Consider the following 23,899-nt stretch of genomic DNA (forward strand, 5'->3'; position numbering starts at 1 on the left):
CAGCAGAAGATGGCCCAAGTCCTTGGGCCCCTGCACCCATGTGGGAGACCCAGAAGAAGCTCCTGGCTCCTGGCTTCAGATACTCCAGCCATTGCGGCCATCTGGGGAGTGAACCAGCAGATTGAAGACCTCTCTCTCGGTCTCTACCTCTCTCTGTAACTCTTTCAAATTAGTAAAAATAAATATTTAGGGGAAAAAATAGTATAGATGCACATGATATCCAGCAAGCTATAATATGAATGGAGGGCCAGAACCCCTAAAAGAGTCTGGGTGTTAACAACGACCGAGCAGAAAATAAATCATTAACTTTGTGGTTAATCAGCTTGCCTTTCCATGAGTCATCGGCTTTCTCCAAGGGTTACCCTTCCTTCACTGTTTGGCTAATTTGTATTTCTTAAATCAACACACAACCAGGGATTAGGCTAATGGTTCTATTTATTTTGTGCAATTCTGCCTGCTCACAACTGATGGCTGACCAGAGCACTGTTATCTTGAGTCACGCTCTATCCGTAGCCATGCCTCCATTGTCTTGCCTGACATATATAAATCAGAGGGAGTCCTGACCCTCAGTTCTTTCTGGCTTCACAGTGAGACTTGTCTACGCAACTGAACACTTGCTGAGTCCTGTTATCTGCCTTGAAATTAGCCACTGTCATCAAAATGTTTTGTGGGGACTATGTAAGTATACTGGTTATTTCTGTAAAAATTTCTAATCTTTCAAGATCTGATCTTTACCTATAAAATTTCACTTGTGTTACTTGATATTTTCTACAGAAAATATTGACGTTTTCATTAACTTTTTAATCAGGAGGTATTTAATGTGATGATTAAATGGAGTTACTATTACTAAATTTCAGTTCTGTACTAGTATATTATCCCATGGAAGCAATTTGGTTGTGTGTACTCTCCTACTTAGCTTGACTCAGATTTCAAACAAAGGTTTTAAGATTTTTGTCTCCAGTTTAATTTCGCTATATAAGATTATTATTTCAAAAAAACTAGCCAACCCGGTTGCCCCTCTTTCAGGCCAGCTCTCTGCTGTGGCCAGGGAGTGCAGTGGAGGATGCCCCAAGTACTTGGGTCCTGCACCCCATGGGAGACCAGGATAAGTACCTGGTTCCTGCCATCGGATCGGCACAGTGCGCCGGCCGCAGCGGCCATTGGAGGGTGAACCAATGGCAAAAGAAGACCTTTCTCTCTGTCTCTCTCTCTCACTGTCCACTCTGCCTGTCAAAAAACAAAACAAAACAAAAAACTAACAAAATTTTTGATTTTTTGATCATAAAGAAATATTAAATGTTTGAGATGACATATTTATCCTAATTTGACATTACACAATGTAGACAAATATAGAAACATCACATAGTACCCCATAAATAAGGATATTTTTATTTAGAACATTTTAACAAAAATTAAGAAATTAGACTAATTCTCATATTTTTTATTTTAACCCAAAGTTCTCTTAAGATTAATTATCTGGGTTGAGTTTGAATAATCACCTATTGAATATGAGTGATGGTTACCTCAGTTTAATAATTTCATATTTCCCCTTTCCTAAATCAGTTCATACAACTACTCTAACAGTGTGCAAACTTGTTAAGAATTGAAAAAGACTTATCTAAATATATATTACCTGAAAATGTATCCTTTTAATATGATCTCAAAAACTAAATATAAATCTATATGTTGATTTTTAATCTATATTATAGAAAAAGGCTTTGCAGGAAACTTTTTTTTAAAGATTTATTTCTTTATTTGCGAGGTAGAGTTACAGACAGAGAGGGCGAAATAGAGAGACAAGTCTTCCATCCTCTGGTTCTCCCCTAAATGGCCACAGCACCAGAGCTGAGCCAATCTGAAGCCAGGAGCCAGGAGCTTCTTCCAGGTCTCCCACGTGGGTGCAGGAGCCCAATAACTTAGCCCATCTTCTAGTGCTTTCCCAGGCCATAAGCACAGAGCTGGATTGGAAGAGCAGTAGCCTGGACCAAATAGGCAGTCATATGGGATGCCTACTTAGCCTACTATGACACAGTGCTGGCCCCTCCAGGAAATTTTTATATAAAAAAAACACATTATTATTTAATTAAGCTTTGGCAAAAAAATTATGTGTGTGTATGTGTATTATACAATTCACTCGTTCACAAAGTATTAATTCTTACAAAATTTTATTTATTTATTTTGCTTCAAATTAAATGTTGAAATGAAGGCTTCAAAAGTGGCTACATTTCCACTGTTTTAGCAATACTAATTTCATCTTCAGATTGCTAGATCTCATTTTGCAGTGGAAAGTTCCCATTTTTGTTTTATTAATTACAAGACAGTTGTATTTTACTACAAAGAAATGTCAGTGTAGTAAATGATGAAATTTGTAAACGCGTATAGTTTTCTGTTTCCATTTATTCAAGTAAAATAATTTAGGGCAAATTCATATTATTCTGTGTGCTGGATAGCCTAATATTACTATTTATGTCTATGTATTAAAATAAATACTTAAAGAATTTTTAAATTATATTTCCAGGATTATTACAGATTATGATATAAAATTTTTTAACAGTTGTAATGATTTGCTATTATTCTAGAACACATACAGGAAACTGAGGATTGAAGAGTTGGATTTGAGCATTCCTAAAAATTTAAGTCTTCTTGGCTGTCTATATTTGCATAAATATTACGTTTTGTGTATTGTCTCAGCAACTGTGTATGGTACAACAGTCTCACATCATCAATATAATTAATTATAAAGCATTTTCTATCTAAAACATAAGGTCTAAGTGATTGGAGTTTGGTATTAAGGAGATCTGTGTCTAAGGCCATGTTCATCTATTTCATCTCCATTTGGGATCTGGTGTTCTCAGCAAGAGACAACTCCTCGCTGGAGAGAAATGTCTCACAGCAGATAACCACTAGCTGTGTTGTTTGTTAGACCCCTGCTGAGCTGTTCTAACTCAGTATACATGACATCTGAATGTACACACTTGATATAAACGCTACCACTTCTGAGAGTCACCCGGTATTTCTTTACTGTCTGTTGCAAAATACAGAAAATTTCAATATAATCAAGAGGTGAGAACCACAGAAAGTTGTTACATTTCTGTTAGAAATATGCATAACTAATATTTAGAATTACTTTCTGCAGTGATGGGGTCAGATGGTCACCAATGATTAAGGAAGTTTAAGGGAGCTTCTGACATTAAGAAGGTAAATAGAGAGGCCAGAGCTGTGGTGCAGCAGGTTAAGCCGCCGCTTTCTCTGCTGGCATCCCATATCAGCACTCGTTCAAGTCCCAGCTGCTCTGCTGCCAATCCAGCTGCCTGCTACGTGCCTGGGAGAAACAGCAGAAGATGGTCCAAATGCCTAGTGTCCTACCATCCACGTGGGAGACACATATGGAGTTCCAGGTCCTGGCTTCAGCCTGGCCTGGGCCCAGCTGGTGCAGCCATTTTGGGGGAGTGAACCTGTAGATGGAAGATCTCTCTTTCTCTGTCTCTCCCTCTCATTCTATCACTCTGCATTTCAAATAAATAAAATAAATCTTCAAAAAGAAGGTAAATTTACTTTATTATTATACATTCTATATAAATACAAATTATTTATAGATTATTATTTACTTAAGAAATATATTTATTATTTTTTATAGATTTATTTATTTTACTTGCAAGTCAGAGTTACACAGAGAAGGAGAGGCAGAGAGAGAGAGAGGTCTTCCACCTACCGGCTCGCTCTCCAACTGGCCACAATGGCCAGAGCTGTGCCGATCTGAAGCCAGGATCCTCCTCCAGATCTCCCACGTGGGTACAGAGGCCCAAGGGCTTGGGACATCTTCTACTGCTTTCCCAGGCCACAGCAGAGAGCCGGACAGGAAGCGGAGCAGCCAGGACTCGAACCACCGCCCATGTGGGATGCTGGGACTGCAGGTGGCAGCTTCACCCACTACGCCACAGTGCTGGCCCCATGAAATATACATTTATTATTATATATAAGGACTTACTTTATTTGCTGGAATGTAAAACCATCTTATGAAAAGCAAGATTTTAAATGATTTCTGCAAACATGGAACTATTTTGGTTCATTAATTAGTCAGATATAAATTACATTTCAGGAAGATGTTATTGCAATATCCATCTTTCCATCTTAGAAAGGAGAAGATGTCATTAAAGTGTGTTAAAAAAAAAAAGAAAGAAACTGGCCCAAGCCAACATCCAAATCCAGGCATCCATAGGTCCCTAGAATTCAGACTGTATTTTACTAAAACACACTGCCTCATTAGCAATATTATGTGTTTCTTCTAGAGAAATTTTAACTAATTTTGTCCTGTTTCATTATCAACAGAGACCCTCTTTTTGGAATATTAGCATTTTACTTACTGTACAATTATTAATGTAATGAAATCATTTTATCCTCTAAATCAACTTTAATACTATTTACTCCTCTATTCTTTTGTGCCTTTTCCTACTTCTGCCAATTTTTACATATTAAATTACCTTTATGCCTGTGTTATACAATTTAGGACAAAAGTCCTCTATTTATTTATCATTTAAAAGAGAAGAATGATGGAGGTTGGGTGGGGCAGAGACAAAGAGAGAGAAAGACTCTTCCATCTGTTGGTTCACTCACCAAAAGCCTGCAACAGCTGGGGCTGGCCCAGGCCAGAGCCAGGAGACCTGAACTCCACCCAGGTCTCCCATGTGGATAGCAGAGGCTCAAGTACATGAGCCATCATCTGCTGCCTCCCAGAATGTGAATTAGCAGGAAGCCGGATGGGAAACAGCGCAGCCCAGACTGGAACTGGCTCTCCAACATGGGAGGGGGATGTCCCACACAGTGGCTTCACCTGCTGTGCCACAAGGCCTGCTCTCTTATTCACTAACCGACAGAAAAATGATAGTCATAGTAGTGTTAAAAGCAAGCTAACGTTTTGACCATATTCCACACCTGAAATTGCATTATGTTTTACATGAGGAAAAATCATTACTAGGATTTCTTGAGCGCTCACTAGACAACTGGGGTTTTGCCTGCCTTAGTAACATGATACTCACAGAAAATTGTTGTGCAAGAAGACCATTTAACACACAAAGGTTTTGAAGTTTTTTTAGGAGGTTCTAGAAATTCTACTCGGTGCTTCTACCTGTATAATTTTTAGTATTCAAAGCCTTCCGAGAAAGTACTGTCATCCCCATTTTCCAGATGAAAACCCTGAGACTTGAAGGGGTTAAATACTCTTCCCAATGGCAAAAAGCCAGAAAGTGGCAGATATAGAATTTTGTCAAACTCCAAAACCATCCATGTCAAGCACTAGACAGAGAGAGAGAAACACCTAAATATTTTCACGCTACGTAATTTCCAGCTTCATGTTGGAAGCAGAGTAGATTCTTTGTGAACACAAATCAGAGATGTCATATTAGCAGCAGTATCTTTACAAAGATGCTCCTACTCATGAGTTTGCCCCCAGAATGGCTCAAGACATTTAGGCCCAATTAGGATGGATACATGCCTTGGTTTTCAACAATGAATTTTAATTTCATGTAGTGATGGAAAAACACTCCATGAATCAGAAACAGGGCAGGCATTTGGCCTGCTGCAGGAGACTCCCAGGTCCTACACTGGCACACCTGGGTTCAGTACAGTGTTCTGGCTCCTTAACCCAGCTTCTTGCTGGTGTAGACCTTGGCAGGCAGCAGTGATGGGTCAAATCATAGGATTCCTTCCATCCACATGGGAGACCTGGATTGGACTCACCACTCACAACTTAAGCCCTGTCCCAGACACTTGAAGGCATTTGCAGAGTGAGCCAGGGCACTGGAGTTTTCTCTTGCTCTCACTCCTGCTCTCCTTTTGTCTCAATCTTAAGTAAACAATTTTTATAGATTTATTTATTTATTTGAGAGGCAGAGTTACCAACAGAGAGGGAGAGACAGAGAAGTCTTCCATCCGTTGGTTCACTCCCCAAATGGCCTCAACAGTCAGAGCTGGACTGACCAAAGCCAGGAGCCAGGAGCTTCTTCTAGGCCTCCCACTTGGGCCATAGTCTACTGCTTCCCCAGGCCATTAGCTGAGAGCTGGATTGGGAGAGAAGCAGCTGGGACTCGAACCAGCGCCTAAGTGGGATTCCAGCACTGTAGGCAGAGGCTTCATCTACTGTGCCGCAGAGCCGGCCCCTAAACAAACAATTCTTTAAGGAAAGAAACAAATTCAGGGCATATGAGAGCAATTCAAAAAGTTCATGGCAAAAAGAATTAAAAGATATATTTATTTTATTGCAAAAATAATTTTGAAATCCATGCATAGGGTTTTTTTTTTTTTTCATAATGCCCATTTTCCATGAACTTTTTCAAGACCTCTAGTACTACCCCGCAGTGATTGTAGGCTGAGAGGAAACTCGCCTGGGCACAGAGGCTGCTGAGAAAGCCGGATTATTTTCCAAGCAGACTTTTTCTATGGCCAAGTATTCCTGGGAGGAAAAGTTCCATCCAAGAAATCTAACTTTGATTGTTTATCTGCAATATGACTTACTGAACAAACATTATTAAAAGGTTATTATTCACTCTTCGGACTGCTTTTCACTATCACAAGACCACATTTTCTGAACTTTACACACTGATTCAACAGAAGTGATGAATCACACTGGCCATGGCTTCAACCTTTACGGAAGCTTTGTGACGCTTAACTAGTATTGGACTGGAAAATGAAAGGTGTTTGCTCTTCACTGAAATGACATATGGGCATGCTCTGGTCTGGAATCTTTTCAAAACTCCCATTACAATGACCACTACGGCTTTTAATGTAGGATCTGGGCAGCATGACTGTGGAGCAGAGGTGACCCAGACAGTCAGCCCTACACTCAGCATGCAGGATCCACCTGACCAAGCACAAGCGACTTAATCTTTCTGCATCTCAATTTTCCTACCTATTAAGAGGGTGTGATAACAGCTCCTGCCATTTGAGGGTCTCTTGAGAATTAATTGGCAGATAAATCACTAAGAACAGAAATAGGGGCTTAGAAAACAGCCCCTAAAAGTGAGGTGTTATTCAGTTTTATGAAGCACCAGTGCCAAAACTTGAATTCAACTCTAACTTCGGCTTCACAGCCCAGGACAACTGCTCTTCAGAGAGGGGGCAAAATTTCCACTGATTACAAATGACTATACATACGTGTGTGTGTGCATGTGTGTGAGTGGTTGTATAATTATCCCAAATTTCACAAATAAATTTGAATAAATTGATTATAAATTTATTCTATAATTATCCCAAATTTCATGAATAAATTTGAATATCAAAAGTTCATGAATGTAAATTTATTTTCTCTTAAACTCAGCATCATCTTTATTTGTAAATAGACTCTAACATGGTAAAAATTTTTATAAACTCACTTCCTTCATCAATGTACTGCCAGTTTTGCTTTTTTTTGGCAAAAAAAAAAAAAACCCTCAAAAGTGTATTGCATTCATTATATCCAATTTGTTTCCTCCAGTTCTCTCCCTAAATCCCTAAAGTCCTCTTACTATGGTAGGTGGTGATCTCCACATGGCAGAATTCCATACCCAAATCTCACTGCTCATCTTACTGGACACATAAACTACTAGATACAGAACTACAATTTTGAAACTCATCTCCTCCCAGCTCACACTCACTCTTTGGGTCACAGCATCTGGTATAATGGTTTTAATTATAATCTTTGTTGAATCTGTATCTGAACCTGGCACTTGTTCCTGACGCCCAGATGCCTTTAACTAAGTACTTACATACTCTGTGAGTGGAAACTTCATTCTTATTAGTAGGGTTGGGGGGAGGATGGAAGACAATAGTGCACAGCTTCCCTGACTCTCCTTTTTCTCTCACACCTTACATAGTCATCACCCACCGAATTTATGCAGTAGCTTCTGCCTGGTCTTGCTGATTCACGCTTTGCTGCCCTTAAAGCACTGGGAATGCAGCTGTGAAGATGACTGTCAAAAATGGTGCCCTCTTGAGACCCGCCTTCCACTGATGTACAGGAACCATCATAAATTTGAAGTTGGATAAAGTAATGGACTAGGAAGTAAAATCACCCAAGAGGAGGTTTTGACAAGACCATTTCTTTGAGAAATAGCAAGAACAGTAGTAAGAAATAAATTAGGAGAATTGTGTATTTTCCCACGTGCTTTCAGAATGCAGATCAGAGATATTGTAGATGATAAGACATCTCTCTAGACTTACTAGTTTCTTTGGAATGCTAGAATTTTCTAGATGATTATAAAACTATCTGGAAAACTGTTTTTGTTGTTTCACCTCTATCAGTAACATTAATACATTATATTCTTTCAAATAATCATAAATGTCAACCTAGAATTCTCTTTGAATTTAAACAGCATGGGAGTTTTAAAATCCTCAATGAATAAAGAAATGGTAGTTACGTGTATTTTTATATTATTTATCCTAATTAGTCAATGCATTTAACAAACCCTATAGAAAGGAAGTCATTAAATGATCAGTTTATCAAGTTCAAAAACTATACATCTTTCATTAAATCATAAGATAAGAGAAATTGTGTTTGAGCAATGAGTCACACTTTTTTTAACAAGTCATGTGTTTCTGTAATTAGGTGGCGTGGAAAATGCAGAAAAGAATCCATTTACAGAGTTACTCAGGATGTCTCATTCTGGAGGTCACCCTCCTTGGCCAACAGAACTTCTCTCTCCTGTGGAATTCTTCCATCAGCAGAAATTCTTTGCAGTCAGAAGTAGCTCAGCCTGAATCATCTAAAAGGAAGGCATTACTGAATTTTTAAAGGTTTTTTAGGGTTTGTGCTGTCAGTCTCCCAGTCTCAGTCCCTTCTGAATAATCTCCAATGATTCATAAAGCTTTGCTGATAGATTATAGTATTTTTCATCCCAGGAGGAGTACAAAGTGCTTCTTAGGGCCCATTTTCTTGACCAGCTTCACACGTAAGCACAACACATAGCTTTGAATACATTCTTTCTCAATTACTCTTTTATTTATGTCCTCAGACATTCGGGTAATTGTACCAGATGGACCCAGAAAAAAATTAACAGTCCATGACAAGTCTCATGTACAAAACATAAAAGTAATTTGTAGACAAGATAATGTGTTCTCTGCACTCCTATTATGGATAAAGTTGGATCAACTTCACTCACAACTACAGTGGATTGACTTTTCCTCTTTATTGTGTGGCAATAGATAATAAAGTAACAGGGTGCCTCAGTATATTTTATCATGCTAGCCTTTCATTGAAACATTTGTGCTATTTTATTTTTAAATAGGCCAGAATTAAAAGCAATGTAATAATATTTTTCAAATTATAAAAAAGAAAGCATGTTAACCCTAGCAGACACATATCTGCTACTAATGGTTTTTAAAGACACATAGATCATACTGTAATTAAAGCTGCATCATTCTTCTGTGGTCACCCGGTCACAACTGCATCTTCTTGAATTATCATTCAGTTTTTCAGAGATTTTGAATATTCATTCATGCTCCTGGGGCAATCACTTAGATACCAGGCTCAAAATATCATTGTTATAAAGGGTAAGTAGGGAAACAGACACAGGTGGTAAAAGGTAGAGGCATTCGTGCCTGGGGGCAGGCACACCTTTTGTGTACCTTTCCTCACCTGCTGTTCTGACTTCTGGTGTTTAATCAGGCATGCAGCTCAGACATAGAAGAGTAAATATTCACAGCCGATAGAGTAATCTCTTCTCAGCAAAAAGGGTTCGACTCCAATGCTTAGTGAAGTGTGAATTACTAGCTTTGAAATGGGGAGTCACAACTGAACCTGTCACAGCTTAGACAGCCAGTAGAACATCTTCAGCATCTCACGCCTCTACAGTTCTGGTCTTATTTGATTCTGAGTATTGTGAATGCCAGGATGACTGTGACTATGCCGGATTTTCCCTCAAGATCCTGAAGGACTTCTAATTTCGTGATTTGATGAACATGGTCTTTTTCTTATATGTGAAATACTTCATAAAAGTTCACAGGAAAATGGAATTAGAAGATATGTTTATTCAGTACAAAAACATTCGCAATCCATACATAGTTTTTTTTGGTAATTTGCAATTTTCACAAATGTTTTGAAGACTCTTTATATGCATGAAAATGTAAACAGTTCAACAAATAGTATGGAAAAAAACTGTTCGTCAACAGTCGAGACAAGGGCTGTTCAAAGTCAACACATCTAAAGTGTCAATTTCACTTCCCACTTGAGATTCTTTTTCTCTGTGGTTTAGACAGACAGGTAGAAAGGATAAATCCAAGGTCCTCAGCTCCTCAGCTATGTGGCAGTTTATTTTCCTCGTACCCCATTTGGATTTGCAAGAAACTTCTTGGCTCAGAGTGGGACAGAAGACTGTCCTACAGGATCACATGCTTGGTGAGACCTTGTAACACTTGAGTGTGTCAACGTGTGAGACCCACTCCACAAAGCCATCATGACCGTGAACCTCTACTCACAAACGCCGTCCCTTTTTAAGACCCCTACAGTTTAACTCATTTGTAGCTCTGAGAGCTTTGCTTTTCCCCCTTGTAACAGGTGCTCTTCCAAGTACAGTTAAAAACTTATGGGAGGGCCGGCACTGCGGCTCACTAGGCTAATCCTCCGCCTGTGGCACCCGCACCCTGGGTTCTAGTACCGGTTGAGGCGCCGGATTCTGTCTTGGTTGCTCCTCTTCCAGTCCAGCTCTTTGCTGTGGCCTGGAAAAGCAGCGGAGGATGGCCCAAGTGCTTGGGCCCTGCACCTGCATGGGAGACCAGGAGGAAGCACCTGGCTCCTAGCTTCGGATCAGCGCAGCGCGCCGGCCATGGAGGCCATTTGGGGAGTGAACCAATGGAAGGAAGAACTTTCTGTCTCTCTCTCTCACTGTCTAACTCTGCCTGTCAAAAAAAAAAAAAAAAAAAAAGAACTTATGGGAGGCACTGGCGTTGTGGCAAAGTGGATAAAACCATGGCCTGCAACCCTGGCACCCCACACAAGCACACTGGTTCCTTGTGGATGTTTGAGGGAGTGAACCAGCAGATAGATGACATCTCTCTCTGTCTCTCTCTCTCCCCTCCCCTCTTTCCCTCTGTAACTCTTCCAAATAAATAAATAAATCTTAAAAAAAAAACCACAAAGGGGATGTGTTTGCTGTTACACCCCCTTATTAGTCTCATGTTTGAACCTGTATCTTAACCCTCCAGCTTTGTTTCTTGTGGTATCCTGTTTACTGCTTAGAGCTAAATGGAAGCCAATGTAATAATTTCTGATTTAAAGTTTCCAATGTTTGGTTTCATGAGACTTGATTTGCACCTATAAATAACACATTTTTAACTTTTTAAACATATTTGCTTGTTTGAAAAGCAAAATGACAAAGAGAGAAAGAGACAAAGAGAAAAAGAGAGAAGGAGAAATCTTATATCCACTGGTTCACTCCCAAAATGGCCCTAACCAGTGGGCCTGGGTGTGAACTCAAATGTCCACAACCACTGGGGCTGGACTGAGCTGAAGCCAGGAGCCAGGAACTCCATCCAGGTCTCCAACATGCATGGCCAGAGGGTGAACCAACGGCAAAGGAAGACCTTTCTCTCTGTCTCTCTCTCTCACTGTCCACTCTGCCTGTCAAAAAAAAAAAAAAAAAAAAAGATTACAGACATGTTACAAAAATAAGTCAAATTCCCACTGGCTTTTTCCCCAGCTTTCCCAGTTTACATTTTATAAGATAATACTGAAGTTATCACAAGGATACTAATCATAACGCTATTCCTGAATCACTATTGGGATTATACCAGGTTTTCTGGAAGTATTCTTTTGTTTTCCTCTTCCAAGAACTAATGTAGGATTCTACACTGCATTTATTTTCCAAGTCTTTTAATCTCTTCTAATCGGTGATGGTTGCTTAGTCTTTATTTAAGATCTTGAGACTGATGAAGAATCACATCAATTGTATGTAGAATGTCCCTCAATACGGAACTGTATATTTTTCTTGAATAGGTTCAGAATGGATCTTGTTAGGAGGGACAACATGTGTGCAATGTACCCCTCTAACGTGCACCCTAGGAGAGGAGACATGATGTGGACATGTCATTCCTGGTGAGGGTGAGAGTCACTTAGTCACCATGCACTTAGCTCACTTGTGTTTTGCAGATTTCTTCACCGTGAAGATGCTATGACTCTCTTTGCAATTAACAAATATTTACTGAGTGCAAACACTCTGAGGACATCCAGTCATCCTGTTGCTCTTTAAATTTTCTATCACGATTTGAATATCTACAGTGGATTTTACCTGCAGGATTATTCCTGTGGTGTTGTATGATGATATTTTTCTAATTCTGTTATTCTTTCTAAATTTTCTCTTACTGATTTCCAAAAATTATTCTTTTTGGAAGAGATGTCTTTTTAAACCATTTTACTGATACATTTATCCGTACAGCAAAGACAAGAGGGTATGTATTTCATTCTTGATTTATAATCCATTATCATGATTAATAGTTGAGTAGCTCAAAAGTTTCTATCTTTGGCCACTGGGAACACTTCCACCTTGACTCTTATTTTTAGCATTGCCTTTAGTGTAAGCTTTTCCTAACTTTGAGCTGGAACAAGATACACTAGTCTCATCCAGTATTTTTTCCTATCCCAACCCTGGAATTAACTGCTTCTTAAAGGATCTCTGATTCCTTCGAATGAAAGTTAAGATCAAGATTTGAATGTTAGGTATACTCCTTGTTACTGGGATGTCATTGCTCCTAAGTCCCTTCAGAGTACAAAGCAAAGTAATTTTTTTTATACACTAACCCAATTATCTTTACCCATCTATATGTATTTCTTGTCATATAAATGTATGTAACTATATCTTTCTATCACTATCCTCTAGCTTCATTCCAATAACTCTGACCTAATGGACATCACAATTCCAGCAACTTCCTCATTATTTATAACTTCTCTCTTGAATAATAAAACCATAACTATCAATATGTGAAATACACCTTCTTATTTTTTCAATGCTACCATTCAAGTAGTTTAAAATTCACTAAGATATTGCCCCATGAGAAACACCTTCACCCAGAAGAGCACATTTTCTGGATGCTTTTCTTTTCTAATTTTACAATCGTCTACCAAAATACTACAACCTGTCCTTTACCTTCAATTACTTTATTGTGGTTATGATATTCATTTTCAATATGTAATTTTCTAGCATAGTATAATTTGCTTCAAACTTCATGCCCTGTTGGGTTCCCCTCACATTCAAGATGATTTTGTTAAAGTTCCTAGTAATAAAATAGATTACCTGTAGTATACAATTTTGAATTTTGAGTCATGTGTCCAATACATTCTCTTATAGAAGACTTTCATCATCCAGAAACTCTTTCACATCCCACATTTGCACTCACCTACTGTGCCCAGACTCTAAACTCTAGCAAATGTTGAACTATTTTCATTTCCTGTAGGGCCAGCTTTTCCAGAATGTCATCTAAATGAAATCAGAGACAACGAAAACTTTTGAATTGGGCTTCTTTAACTTAGTAGAATGCATTTAACACTTACCCATGTTGCTGTATTAGCCCATAATTCTTTTTATTGTTAAGCAGTTATCTGTTCTATGGATGTAATATAATTTATCTATTTTGTCTGAAAGATATCTTGGTTGTTTCCTGATTTTAGTGATCAAGAATAAAGCTCCTATAAATATTCATAAGAAAAATTCTGAATAAAGAGAAGCTTCCTTTTCTTTTGAGTAAATACTTAACAGTAACATACTCATACTAAGGCAACAGTATGCTTATAAGAAACCAGCAACCTCCCTCTGTCACTATGCCTTTCAAATAAATAAATCTTTAAAAAAAAAAGAAACCAACAATTTTTCTAAAGTGGCTGTATAATTTTATATTCTTACAACCAATGTATTAAAGTAGTATATCATTGTAGTTTCACTTCACATTTATTTATGGATAATGAAATTGGTCATCTTTTTTATATGCTCATTTGTCATACCTTTTTGGGAGATGTGTCTATAAAGCTTGAAATTTTTAATAATTATTGTCTTTTACATATTCTAGATGAATTTGTCCACAAGAAATGTAATTTACAAATATTTATTCCCATTCTGTAACTTTTCATTACCTTAGCAGAACTGAGCAGAAGTTTCTAATTTTTACAAAGCCCAATTTATTTATTTTGCCTTATACCTCATATTTTGTTGTTATGTCTAAACATTCTTTGTCTAGCCCAAATCACACATATCAGAATTTCTCCTATATTTTCTTCTAGAAGTTCTAAACTTGCATTTCTACTTATATGGTCAATGATAGCTACGTTAAATTTTGTGTAAGGTATAAGATACTGTCGAGCTTAATTTTTGAATGTGATGACAACTATTCTAGTGTAAGTTGGGGGGAAACTATTATTTCTCCATTGAATTGTCATTGCAAACTTTGCCAAAAATTTCTTATCTGTATATGAGTCCATTGTGAATTTCCTATTCTGTTCCGCCAATCTATTTTTATAGATTTCCAACCAATACCACACTTTTGTTAGCATCATGGCTTTATAATCCTTCTTAAGATCAATTAGCATTATTCCTTTAGTTTTTTCCTTCTTAAAATTTGTTTCAGCTATTCAAAGTACTTTATATTTCCACAAAAAAAAAAAAACTAAGATAAAATTATCAAGATCTACAAAGTGGAATTGTGACTGCAATTTTGCAGAAACCATCAACCAATTTATGGAGACTCGACATCATAACAATATAAAGCCTTCCAGGCATAGAAATAATATGGCTTCATTTCTACGGGCCTTCTTTAATTACTGTCAGCATGATTTTGCTTCTTCTTTTCCAATATGTATGCTTTCTAATTCTTTTGATTCTCCTGTTTCACTGCTTAGGATTTTCAGGAAGACACTAAGGAAGTTCTGAGAGGGGCCATTCTTGCCTTGTTCCCAATTTAGGGCAGGCTGCGGCAGGGGAGCAGGGAGATGAATGCATTCAGTTCTACTGTTGTGGGCAATGAGATCCCCAACTGGGTTTGTTCCAGATTCCAAGTTTGCAGACAGATATTATATATATATATATATATATACACACACACACACACACACATATATATATATGAAAAACAGAGACAATAAAGGTGGAACTCTCATCCACTGCTTCACTCTTCAAATGCCCACAACAGCTGGGACTGGAACAGGACAAAGCCAGAAGCCAGAAACTCAATCTGGGTCTTCCCCATGGGTAGCAGGGATTCCAGTACTTGATTCATCACCTGCTGTCTCCCAGGGTAGGCATGAGCAGGAAGCTGGAATCGGGAGTGGAGCCAGGACTTGAATGCATCTCATAATAACTCAAGCTTGCAACATATCAATAAATAATTAACTCACAAAGTATGAAGCGGCAGACTCTAGGTGACTTTCTACAATGTCCAGCGAGGAACAAAAATGAATTGAAATCAGGCCTGCCGTGTGCTAGTGAGATGTGCTCCTCATCTGGAGAGAAGGGGCAGAAAGGAGAGGAGGAGGAGTCTTCCCTGCCAGCCCCTTGTTTATCACAGCGCTGGAAGCGGGCAAGCACAGACCATTCCTGGTCACATGCTGTTCCCTCCAACTTTCTCTCACTTGATTAGATGCATGCTTTTTTCCTACCCTTCCTCTCCTAGTCAGAATATGGCCAACCACACAGAACAAAGATGCATTGTGCATAGAAGTGGCTGTTATTTGCAGATGTATTTCCCATGAGGTGGAGGAACTGAAGCTAGTCACATTTAAGCATTGACACTTTTATGGAGTTTTGAGAGGGAGCATCCCCCAAGTCACAAAAGAAAAAGAAAGAAGAGAGCCTCTTCAAAGATCAAGGGTGCTGGAAAACCATCACCTTGTTGAGATGCCTTTCACGTGGACTCTGTTGACAACAGTATAAGCACATCTAGCAAAAAGAGAAAAGGCTGATTTGCTTGATTATAAATCTGTTAAAGAGATCTTTGGGGGTGAAATGAACATACACAGAAAAATCAGTGATGGGAGAGTATTAGAGTGAAGCAAAAGCATCAGTTTTAGTGAAGGAAATGGAACAATTTAAGTGTTTATAGTTTTTTTTTCTAGTGAATACCTCTCTGCACATTAACAATTTCATTTTCTAATTGTTATATAACCCTCTTGATCATTAACCACTTTCTTTCTACTGTTTATAAATGAACATTTCTAATGCTCACTTTATAGAATGTAAACCATGTATCCTAATGTGTACATGTGTATGTGTGTGTGAGTTTGTATGTGTGCGCACCAATCCATAACTGCTTCCCATTCAACAAAGCATACTGACATGGCAGAAATTTTCATTTTAATATAAAGTACCATATGAATTTTGATGAGTTTTCATCTCTTAGGCATATGATCTCATTTTTTGTTAAATTACCAAAATTTAACTGTTACTCTGTCCATCATTGCAGCCAATACATTTTTTAAATGAAGCATAACCTCTGCCTCACGTGTGAAACGCGGGGCCGGGTGCATTTCCCAAACAGGAGAACTCACTGAGAGCCTGTACTGAAGCTGCCTCACATCTAACCTTTTCAAAATTTTAAGTCTTTATATGTTTTATCACCTCTGGATTAATTCATGTGTAGTGGGCCTTTCAACAGCTTAAAAGGTTATTAGCTCATATACGAATATAAAGTTTCCTTAATTTTTTGAAATATGAGAATAATAGCAAACAAAGAATATTTTCAACAGACTAACAGCTACACCAGTGGAGTCCTAGGTTTAAAGTCAGAATAACACTGTTATCCTGGGCGGCCAATTATTAAGCCAGTAGCTTTGTATAAATATTGAGGCATCATTTTTCATATATAATAGAGAACCAGGAAAAGTTACCTTGTCTGACACAGTCTTGTTGATACCACCAAATGAGATAAAGTGTATAAAGGTGCTATTCAAATCATAGTAGTTTCCCTCACCTCAAAAAACATGATTTGCAAATTTTACACACTATTTTAGTTGGTACTTAAATGCGCTCATTAGGCTCAAATGTCATATCAATTATTAAATAATGCATTTATGCTTATTATATTTAAATGTCATGACAGTTATTTATAAATAATATACTACTGATGAAATAAAAAGGGAGTAACAGCATCTTAGTATTAATCAGATCGTTTGTAAGGAAAGCTGAGCAGTAGTTTAGATCTGCTCACGACATTGTTATGCGCCCGACACCTTGCATTTACCTTTAAAGATAAGAAAATAGCACAACAGGGCTGGCACCGTGGCTCACTAGGCTAATCCTCAACCTAGCGACGCCGGCACACCGGGTTCTAGTCCCAGTCGGGGCGCCGGATTCTGTCCCGGTTGCCCCTCTTCCAGGCCAACTCTCTGCTGTGGCCAGGGAGTGCAGTGGAGGATGGCCCAGGTGCTTGGGCCCTGCACCCGATGGGAGACCAGGAAAAGCACCTGGCTCCTGGCTCCTGGCTCCTGCCATTGGATCAGCGCGGTGCGCCGGACGCAGCGCGCCGGACGCGGCGGCCATTGGAGGGTGAACCAACGGTAAAGGAAGACCTTTCTCTCTGTCTCTCTCTCTCTCAGTGTCCACTCTGCCTGTCAAAAAAAAAAAAAAAAAAGAAAAGAAAAGAAAATAGCACAACAGACTTCACCGAGGACCCTGCAGGTCATATGGAAAGGTGAATCACCAAGTAGTAAGTCAGAGTGATCCTATCTGGAGCAACGTCTTATGACAACTCAAATTTATATATGACTAGGAGCAGAACTTGTATTTGGATTACATTTATAGTCATAACAGGTATGATATGGAATCAGTCCAGATGTCTACCAACCGATGACTAGATATAGAAATTGTGGTATATGTACACTATGGAATACTACTCAGCCATAACAAAGAATCAACTCCTGTCTTTTGCACAAAATGGATGCAACTGGAAACCATTATACTTAGTGAAATAAGCCAGTCCCCAAAAGACAAATACCATATGTTTACCTGATCTGTCCTAACTAATAACATAACATAAAAAATGTAATGTATATAAAGCAAAATGGACATTTTGAGAATTATTGCTTACAGTCCTTGTCTCTACTGTGAAGGAACAGTGTTTTTTTTTCTTGCTACTTGTTGAATTCTTTAGTAGAGAGTTAAGCTTACAACTATAAAATTAACTGAAAATATGTCATTGTGAAAATTAAAAGGAATTATAAGAAAGGAAGGAAGAGAGAGGGTAGGAGCATGGGCAGGAGGGAGAATAGGGTGGGAAGTTTCACTAAGCTCCTAAATCCATATATAAGAAATACATGAAATCTCTTCACCTTATATAAATTAAATAAATCAATAAGAATTCAAATTGAAACGACAGGCATTAGATCCTACTTTGCCTTAGAGGAGTGATACTACTTCCAACCCTGTCCATTTTCAAAGCAAGGAAAATAAAATCATCTTCGCATACACATGCACATAGCATTTTTCACTGTCATGCTGAACAGTGTACTTGTTCTTCCAATTTTCCAGTTGGCCCTGTGGCCACAAAAATGTAAGATCCTTCAATGGACAGGGCGCTGCTTTGGCGGTGTTACATTCTGAAAACACACCTGAAGCAACAGCCTGTGGCTCTTTCAGTTTCACTGGGGGACGTTCAGCTGTGTCTCAGGAGAACCAGCAGGTCAGATTAGATGCAGTCAGCGGAGCAGCTGCCCTCGTGGAGCGCGCGCTGTTTGGCCGGGTCCAGGTCCGCGTTACATGTCCGCTGGGGCTCTCAACGAGTCGCCCTGCCAACTGCAGTTTTTTTCCTTTCATTCTTTCCCTTGCTCCAGCGTCACCTCTGGAACTCAAATCAGCTATCAATATCTTGCTTAAGGCTTTTCTTTTTTTTTCTTTTTTCTTTTTCTTTTTTTCTTTTTTCTTTTTTTTTTTTTTTTGACAGGCAGAGTGGACAGTGAGAGACAGAGAGAAAGGTCTTCCATTTCCGTTGGTTCACCCCACAATGGCCACTGCAGCTGGTGCACTGTGCTGATCCGAGGCCAGGAGCCAGGTGCTTCTCCTGGTCTCCCATGGGGTGCAGGGCCTAAGCACTTGGGCCATCCTCCACTGCACTCCCTGGCCACAGCAGAGAGCTGGCCTGGAAGAGGGGCAACTGGGCCAGAATCCGGCACCCTGACCGGGACTAGAACCTGGTGTGCCGGTGCCGCAGGCCGGGGATTAGCCTAGTGAGCCGCGGTGCCAGCCTCTTGCTCAAGACTTTTAACATCCCATAGTAATCTTGTACCTGCCACCCCTAACTCTATTTTCTACTCATATACAACTAGCATATCATGCCTGTGCCCTCACTTTCCAGATCACTTGCTTGTTCACACACCTATAAGGGAGAAATTGCTGCTCTGTCAACTATGAACAGCTGTTCCCCAACCTTCTTTTTCAGGCTAATTTTTCTCTCTTATTTACTTATTATTGTTTCTCCAATATGATAAATATAATGATGGAAAGAATCAACTTAATTCATATATGCTCTGTATTTGCAAAAAAAATTTTAAAAACTTCTATTATCTCATATGTAAAGCCAGTTTATTCAGCCAAAATTTTCACTAAATAATTTTTAAATCAACCATTTAATACAAGTGACATCACTAATAAAATGGAATAGTTTAAAAAGAAGATTCAGTACATAGACAATCTTGGTCAAGATCTGACACAACTTATGCAAAGAATATAAAATACAATTTGAAAGATAAAAGAATGAAGCCCTAGAGCAATTACTTGGCACAACAATGCATTATAAAACAATACACTCTGTGGCACAGCTAAATTCCCAATTTGAGGAACGGGTGCCAAACTGGGAAAATAGAAGGTACTAACTACAAACAGCACCATTGTGAGTGCGAGGATGTTAGGGAGAGAAGAGCTCAAGGCAGATTAGCTTTGTCATGGGACTCAGAAGCACTTGTACAGGAATGAACTTGAACTCTGTAAGATGCAGACTGTGCTTTTCCCTTAATTACAGGTACCTTTCAAACAGGCGTTTAAGAAGTTCACTGAAAACATGGCCATCTCACAATCATCATGAGGCTTTTGGTCTTCTTCAAACAGCGAACTCCATGTTTCTTAGCATCCGCGAAATCGAGTTTGAAACGAATTTAATTCCGAGCTAGCGAACACTGTTCTTAATCCTCCCATGAGCACTTGGGTGTTGGCGTGTGTATGTTTAAGTAGAAATTATGGTCTACTCCTTTCTCGTTAATTAACCAACCTTCTACTGTCTGAGAGCTTTGTCTCCAGCTAAGATGATACTGCTGAACAGAAAGCTCTGCTGGTCTGACTGTGATCCTATGGTGCCCAGCCTGGGCCAGCTCTGTCTAAAATAAATGGGCCATGTGGACCCAAAGCCTGCCCTCACTGCTCTGCCATTTTATTGCTGGCAAGAGGGAGAATTTCCATGGCCTGTCACTCTGGTTTTGGCTTGCCCCTGCAGCTATGAATGCAAGCTAAATAATCTCTGCCCACCTGGATGACCCACATGTGTATAAATCTCATAACCCAAATTCAAACGTTTTCAGTTTCCTCCAATGTGATTCTAGGGTCCTTTATGTGCAAAAACAGACTGTGCTGCTTATAATTTGTGTGAATGGCATGAACTCTCCCCCCAAAAGTTTCCTTTTCACTTTCTGTGAAGTACTCTCCAACTCCTAAGAAAACGCTTCCTGCTGTTAACAAGACACGTGTTTTTCATTTGTTTCCTATATTTTTCTACTCTTGGTTTCGGGTGCATCAGTTTCCTGTCTAAAATAGTAGATGTCAACATTATGAAAGCCGATAGGTGAAATAAACACAACCAAATTAGCGGTCTACGATTAACATACAATTAGGGCCTTCATTTAATAGACTTGTGTGTGTCTTAGAGTAATTAAAAAAAATAAGGGACTGGTGTTTGGCACATTGGTTAAAACTTCATTTGAACACCTGCATTCCACACCTGAGGGCCTGGTTTGAGTCCTGGTTCTTCCACTTCCAATCCAGACTGAAGCCAATATGCTCTGGGAGGCAGCAGGTAACGGGTCAGGTACTTGGATTCCTGCCATCCACATGAGAGGCTCGAATTTAGTTCCAACTCCAGCTGCTGCCTGGCCCAATCCTGGATGTTGCAGGCATTTGGAGGCTAAACTTATGCATGGAAGTTCTCCTGCCTCTCTGCTTTTAAAATACAAGTCAAAATATTTTTAAATGTTTCATTAAAAAGAATAGATTGTCCGTAACTATGACATTTGTCGTTCCCCCACGAAGAGGGGGAGCGACATAATGGTGCCATGATTCAGATAGGAAACCTAGGAGGGAAGAAGCGGGAAGAAGTGGGAAAATACCGGAGAGAGAGACTAGCAAAGAGCCTAGGGAAAAGCCGGATGGAAAAGGTGCCGGAAGAAGCTATCAAAAGCCTAGGCATAGACTCGGATACGGACTACGGGGGGAAGCTGGGAGAAATCTCTAAGGTTGAAAGCGAAAGTGAAACCTACAAGAAACTTAGACTCGGATACGGACTGTGGGGAGAAGCCAGGAGAAATGAGAGGGGAATATTGTTGGAAGAAAAGTTAGGAAACATACCGGGTAGAGAAAAAAAATGTTAGGGAGGATGAAGCCATGGGGGCAGGCCGAGGTGGAGACGTAAGCTATCTTGGGATTGTCAAGTCAGCCCGGGGAACAAAAGGCAAAAATCTGGAACCAGAGGCGGAGACGTGGGCCAGGTTGGAATCCATCAGATTAGCCCGGGGAGCAAAAGATGGGAAGCCAAACCGAAAGGTGCAGACGTGAGCTAGGTTGAATTCGCCAGGTTAGCCCGGGGAACTTAGACTGAATACCAGTGGCGGAAACGTGAGCTAGGCTGTGTGACTCGCGGAAGCCTCCGTGCGCAGAGAGAGCGCGCGGGGCATGAATGGGGAGAGCGCCCGAGGCGCAAGTAGTAGGAAACGCGGGGCTAGCGCGAAGGCCGTGGTACGGGCACAAAGGGCATGGAGACCGCGGAGTGAGCAGAGCCTGGAAGCCGCCGCGGGTGAGGCACCGAGAAGCAGCCTCGGGGCGGGTGCCGGGAAACCGCGGGGATAAGAGAAACAGAAGTTTAGAAGTAAAATGAGAGAAATAGGAATGCTGGCAGAAAGAAGTAAAATAGGAGAAATAGGAATGCCCGGAGATAGAGAAATAGAGAAAAATAAGGCCTCCCCACAACATGGCAATGAGAGGGCTTGGATTCGGTCTGCCTGATCAGTAAGACGATAAGCACCTGCAGGCGGCTTGCAGCTTATGCGCCGCAGGTCACCAAAGACAGGCACGTTATCAACACCAATAAGTCTTCCCACAAGACGGCAATGAGAGGGCTTGGATTCGGTTTGCCTGATTGATAGGGCTTGTAAGCACCTGCAGGCAGTTCTAGCAGAGCAGAGCATGCGCTGCAGGGCACCGAACACAGGCACGCATCAGCGCCTAAAAACCTCCTCACAACATGGCAAAGAGAGGACCCGGATTCGGTTTGCCTGACTGGTAGGGCTTGTAAGCACCTGTGGGCAACTCCAGCAAGCAGAGCAGAGTGTGTGCCGCGGGGCACTGAAGACAGGCGCATATCAACGCCAAAAAATAAGAAAGGGGGATCTGTGGGGAGCAACTGGGAGCAACTCGGACTAGACTGTTACTGGAATTAAGACTTATTCTATGCATCTGCTCTCCCACAATATGGCGCTGGGAGAGGAGGAAACAGCTTCTACACAGCTGCCTCCAGTTCAACCAATAAACAGCAGGAGCTGCTCCTGATTGGAGTAGAGCAGCATACTCGGCGTGTGGGTAGCAGAGTTGGGATTGGAGGAAGAGGACTATAAAGGAGGAGAGAGACAACATGCACCAGGAACATCTATCTGAAGGAACACCTGTGCAGCCCCCGAGAGAGCCAGCCGGTGGTGTGCCGCTCCCCCGCGGAAGTGGGGAAAGTGGCAGGGGGAACCGCCCTTCCACGGAGGTGGAAGGGACGGTAGCCAACCCGGGAAGAACCAGCAGCAAACCCGGGGAGGGCCGAGCAGACCAAAGAACAGCGCAGGGTCCTGTGTTGTTCCTCCACGAAGACGGGGAGCGACATAATGGTGCCGTGACTCAGATATGAAACCTAGGCAGGGTCCTGTGTCGTTCCTCCACGAAGACGGGGAGCGACATAATGGTGCCGTGACTCGGATATGAAGCCTAGGCAGGGTTTAGTGTCGTTCCTCCATGAAGAGGGGGAGCGACAGACATTCATAACTTAACTTATATAACTTAAATAAATTTTTAAAAAATTTTTAAAAAGAGTAGATTTTCACTGTTATTTATCTGGCAAAAAAAAATGTTGAAACCTTTCATTCAACTTATCACACTTGCTTTCTTATGGACTCTCCCACCAGGTGCAAGGGACCATCTTCCCAGCTCCTAACTTCAACCCCGTGATGGATGCCCAAATGCTGGGGGGTGCACTCCAGGGATTTGGTAAGTCTAACCATTTTACTAAAATGTTTTTTGGCTTCCCCTTGTTTTAAGACTCTCCTGTGTTTGTAAAATAGCAGATTTGTTGTAATGAGGCTAACAAGCAGAATGACAAGAAAAGTCACCAAAATGGACAACAGCAACGGACAGATGTGAGCTCAGCATGTTTGTCCAAAACCCTCCAGGGCCTCACTGCTAACTACTAAACCCCGCGGACTCAATGGAGCACCTTTCTTGGCCTCTGCCTTGGATTGCTGCCTGCCCTGTTTCATTTCTATTTCAGTCAAATCAGATGCCTTCCTATTTTGCCAAATGGCTCCGCTTGTTCGTATCTCTATTAGCCCAAATCATCCCCCTACCTGGAAGCCCATTTTCTCCTAGTTTTTATCCAAATTCCCTTCCTTCAACACTCTGTAAAAAATGAGCCTTCCTCTTCCAGACTTTCTCTCTGAGTC

At 40.4% G+C, this 23,899-nt stretch overlaps 1 protein-coding gene across 1 annotated transcript in view; it reads left to right on the forward strand.

The window, feature by feature from the left end:
- Positions 1–470: 470 nt before the first annotated feature.
- Positions 471–23,899, forward strand: part of LOC103346716 (annexin A10) — a 74,751-nt gene continuing 51,322 nt past the window's right edge. Inside the window, exons 1-2 of the mRNA XM_089302166.1 lie at positions 471–678; positions 23,366–23,447. Of these exons, the coding sequence (XP_089158292.1) occupies positions 661–678; positions 23,366–23,447 (100 nt within the window). The 5' untranslated portion in view covers positions 471–660. The remainder of the gene's footprint in view (positions 679–23,365; positions 23,448–23,899) is intronic.

Source organism: Oryctolagus cuniculus, chromosome 8 (genome assembly GCF_051225735.1).
Source record: "Oryctolagus cuniculus isolate XC-2025 breed Fujian yellow rabbit chromosome 8, ASM5122573v1, whole genome shotgun sequence".
Classification (NCBI taxonomy): Eukaryota; Metazoa; Chordata; class Mammalia; order Lagomorpha; family Leporidae; genus Oryctolagus; species Oryctolagus cuniculus.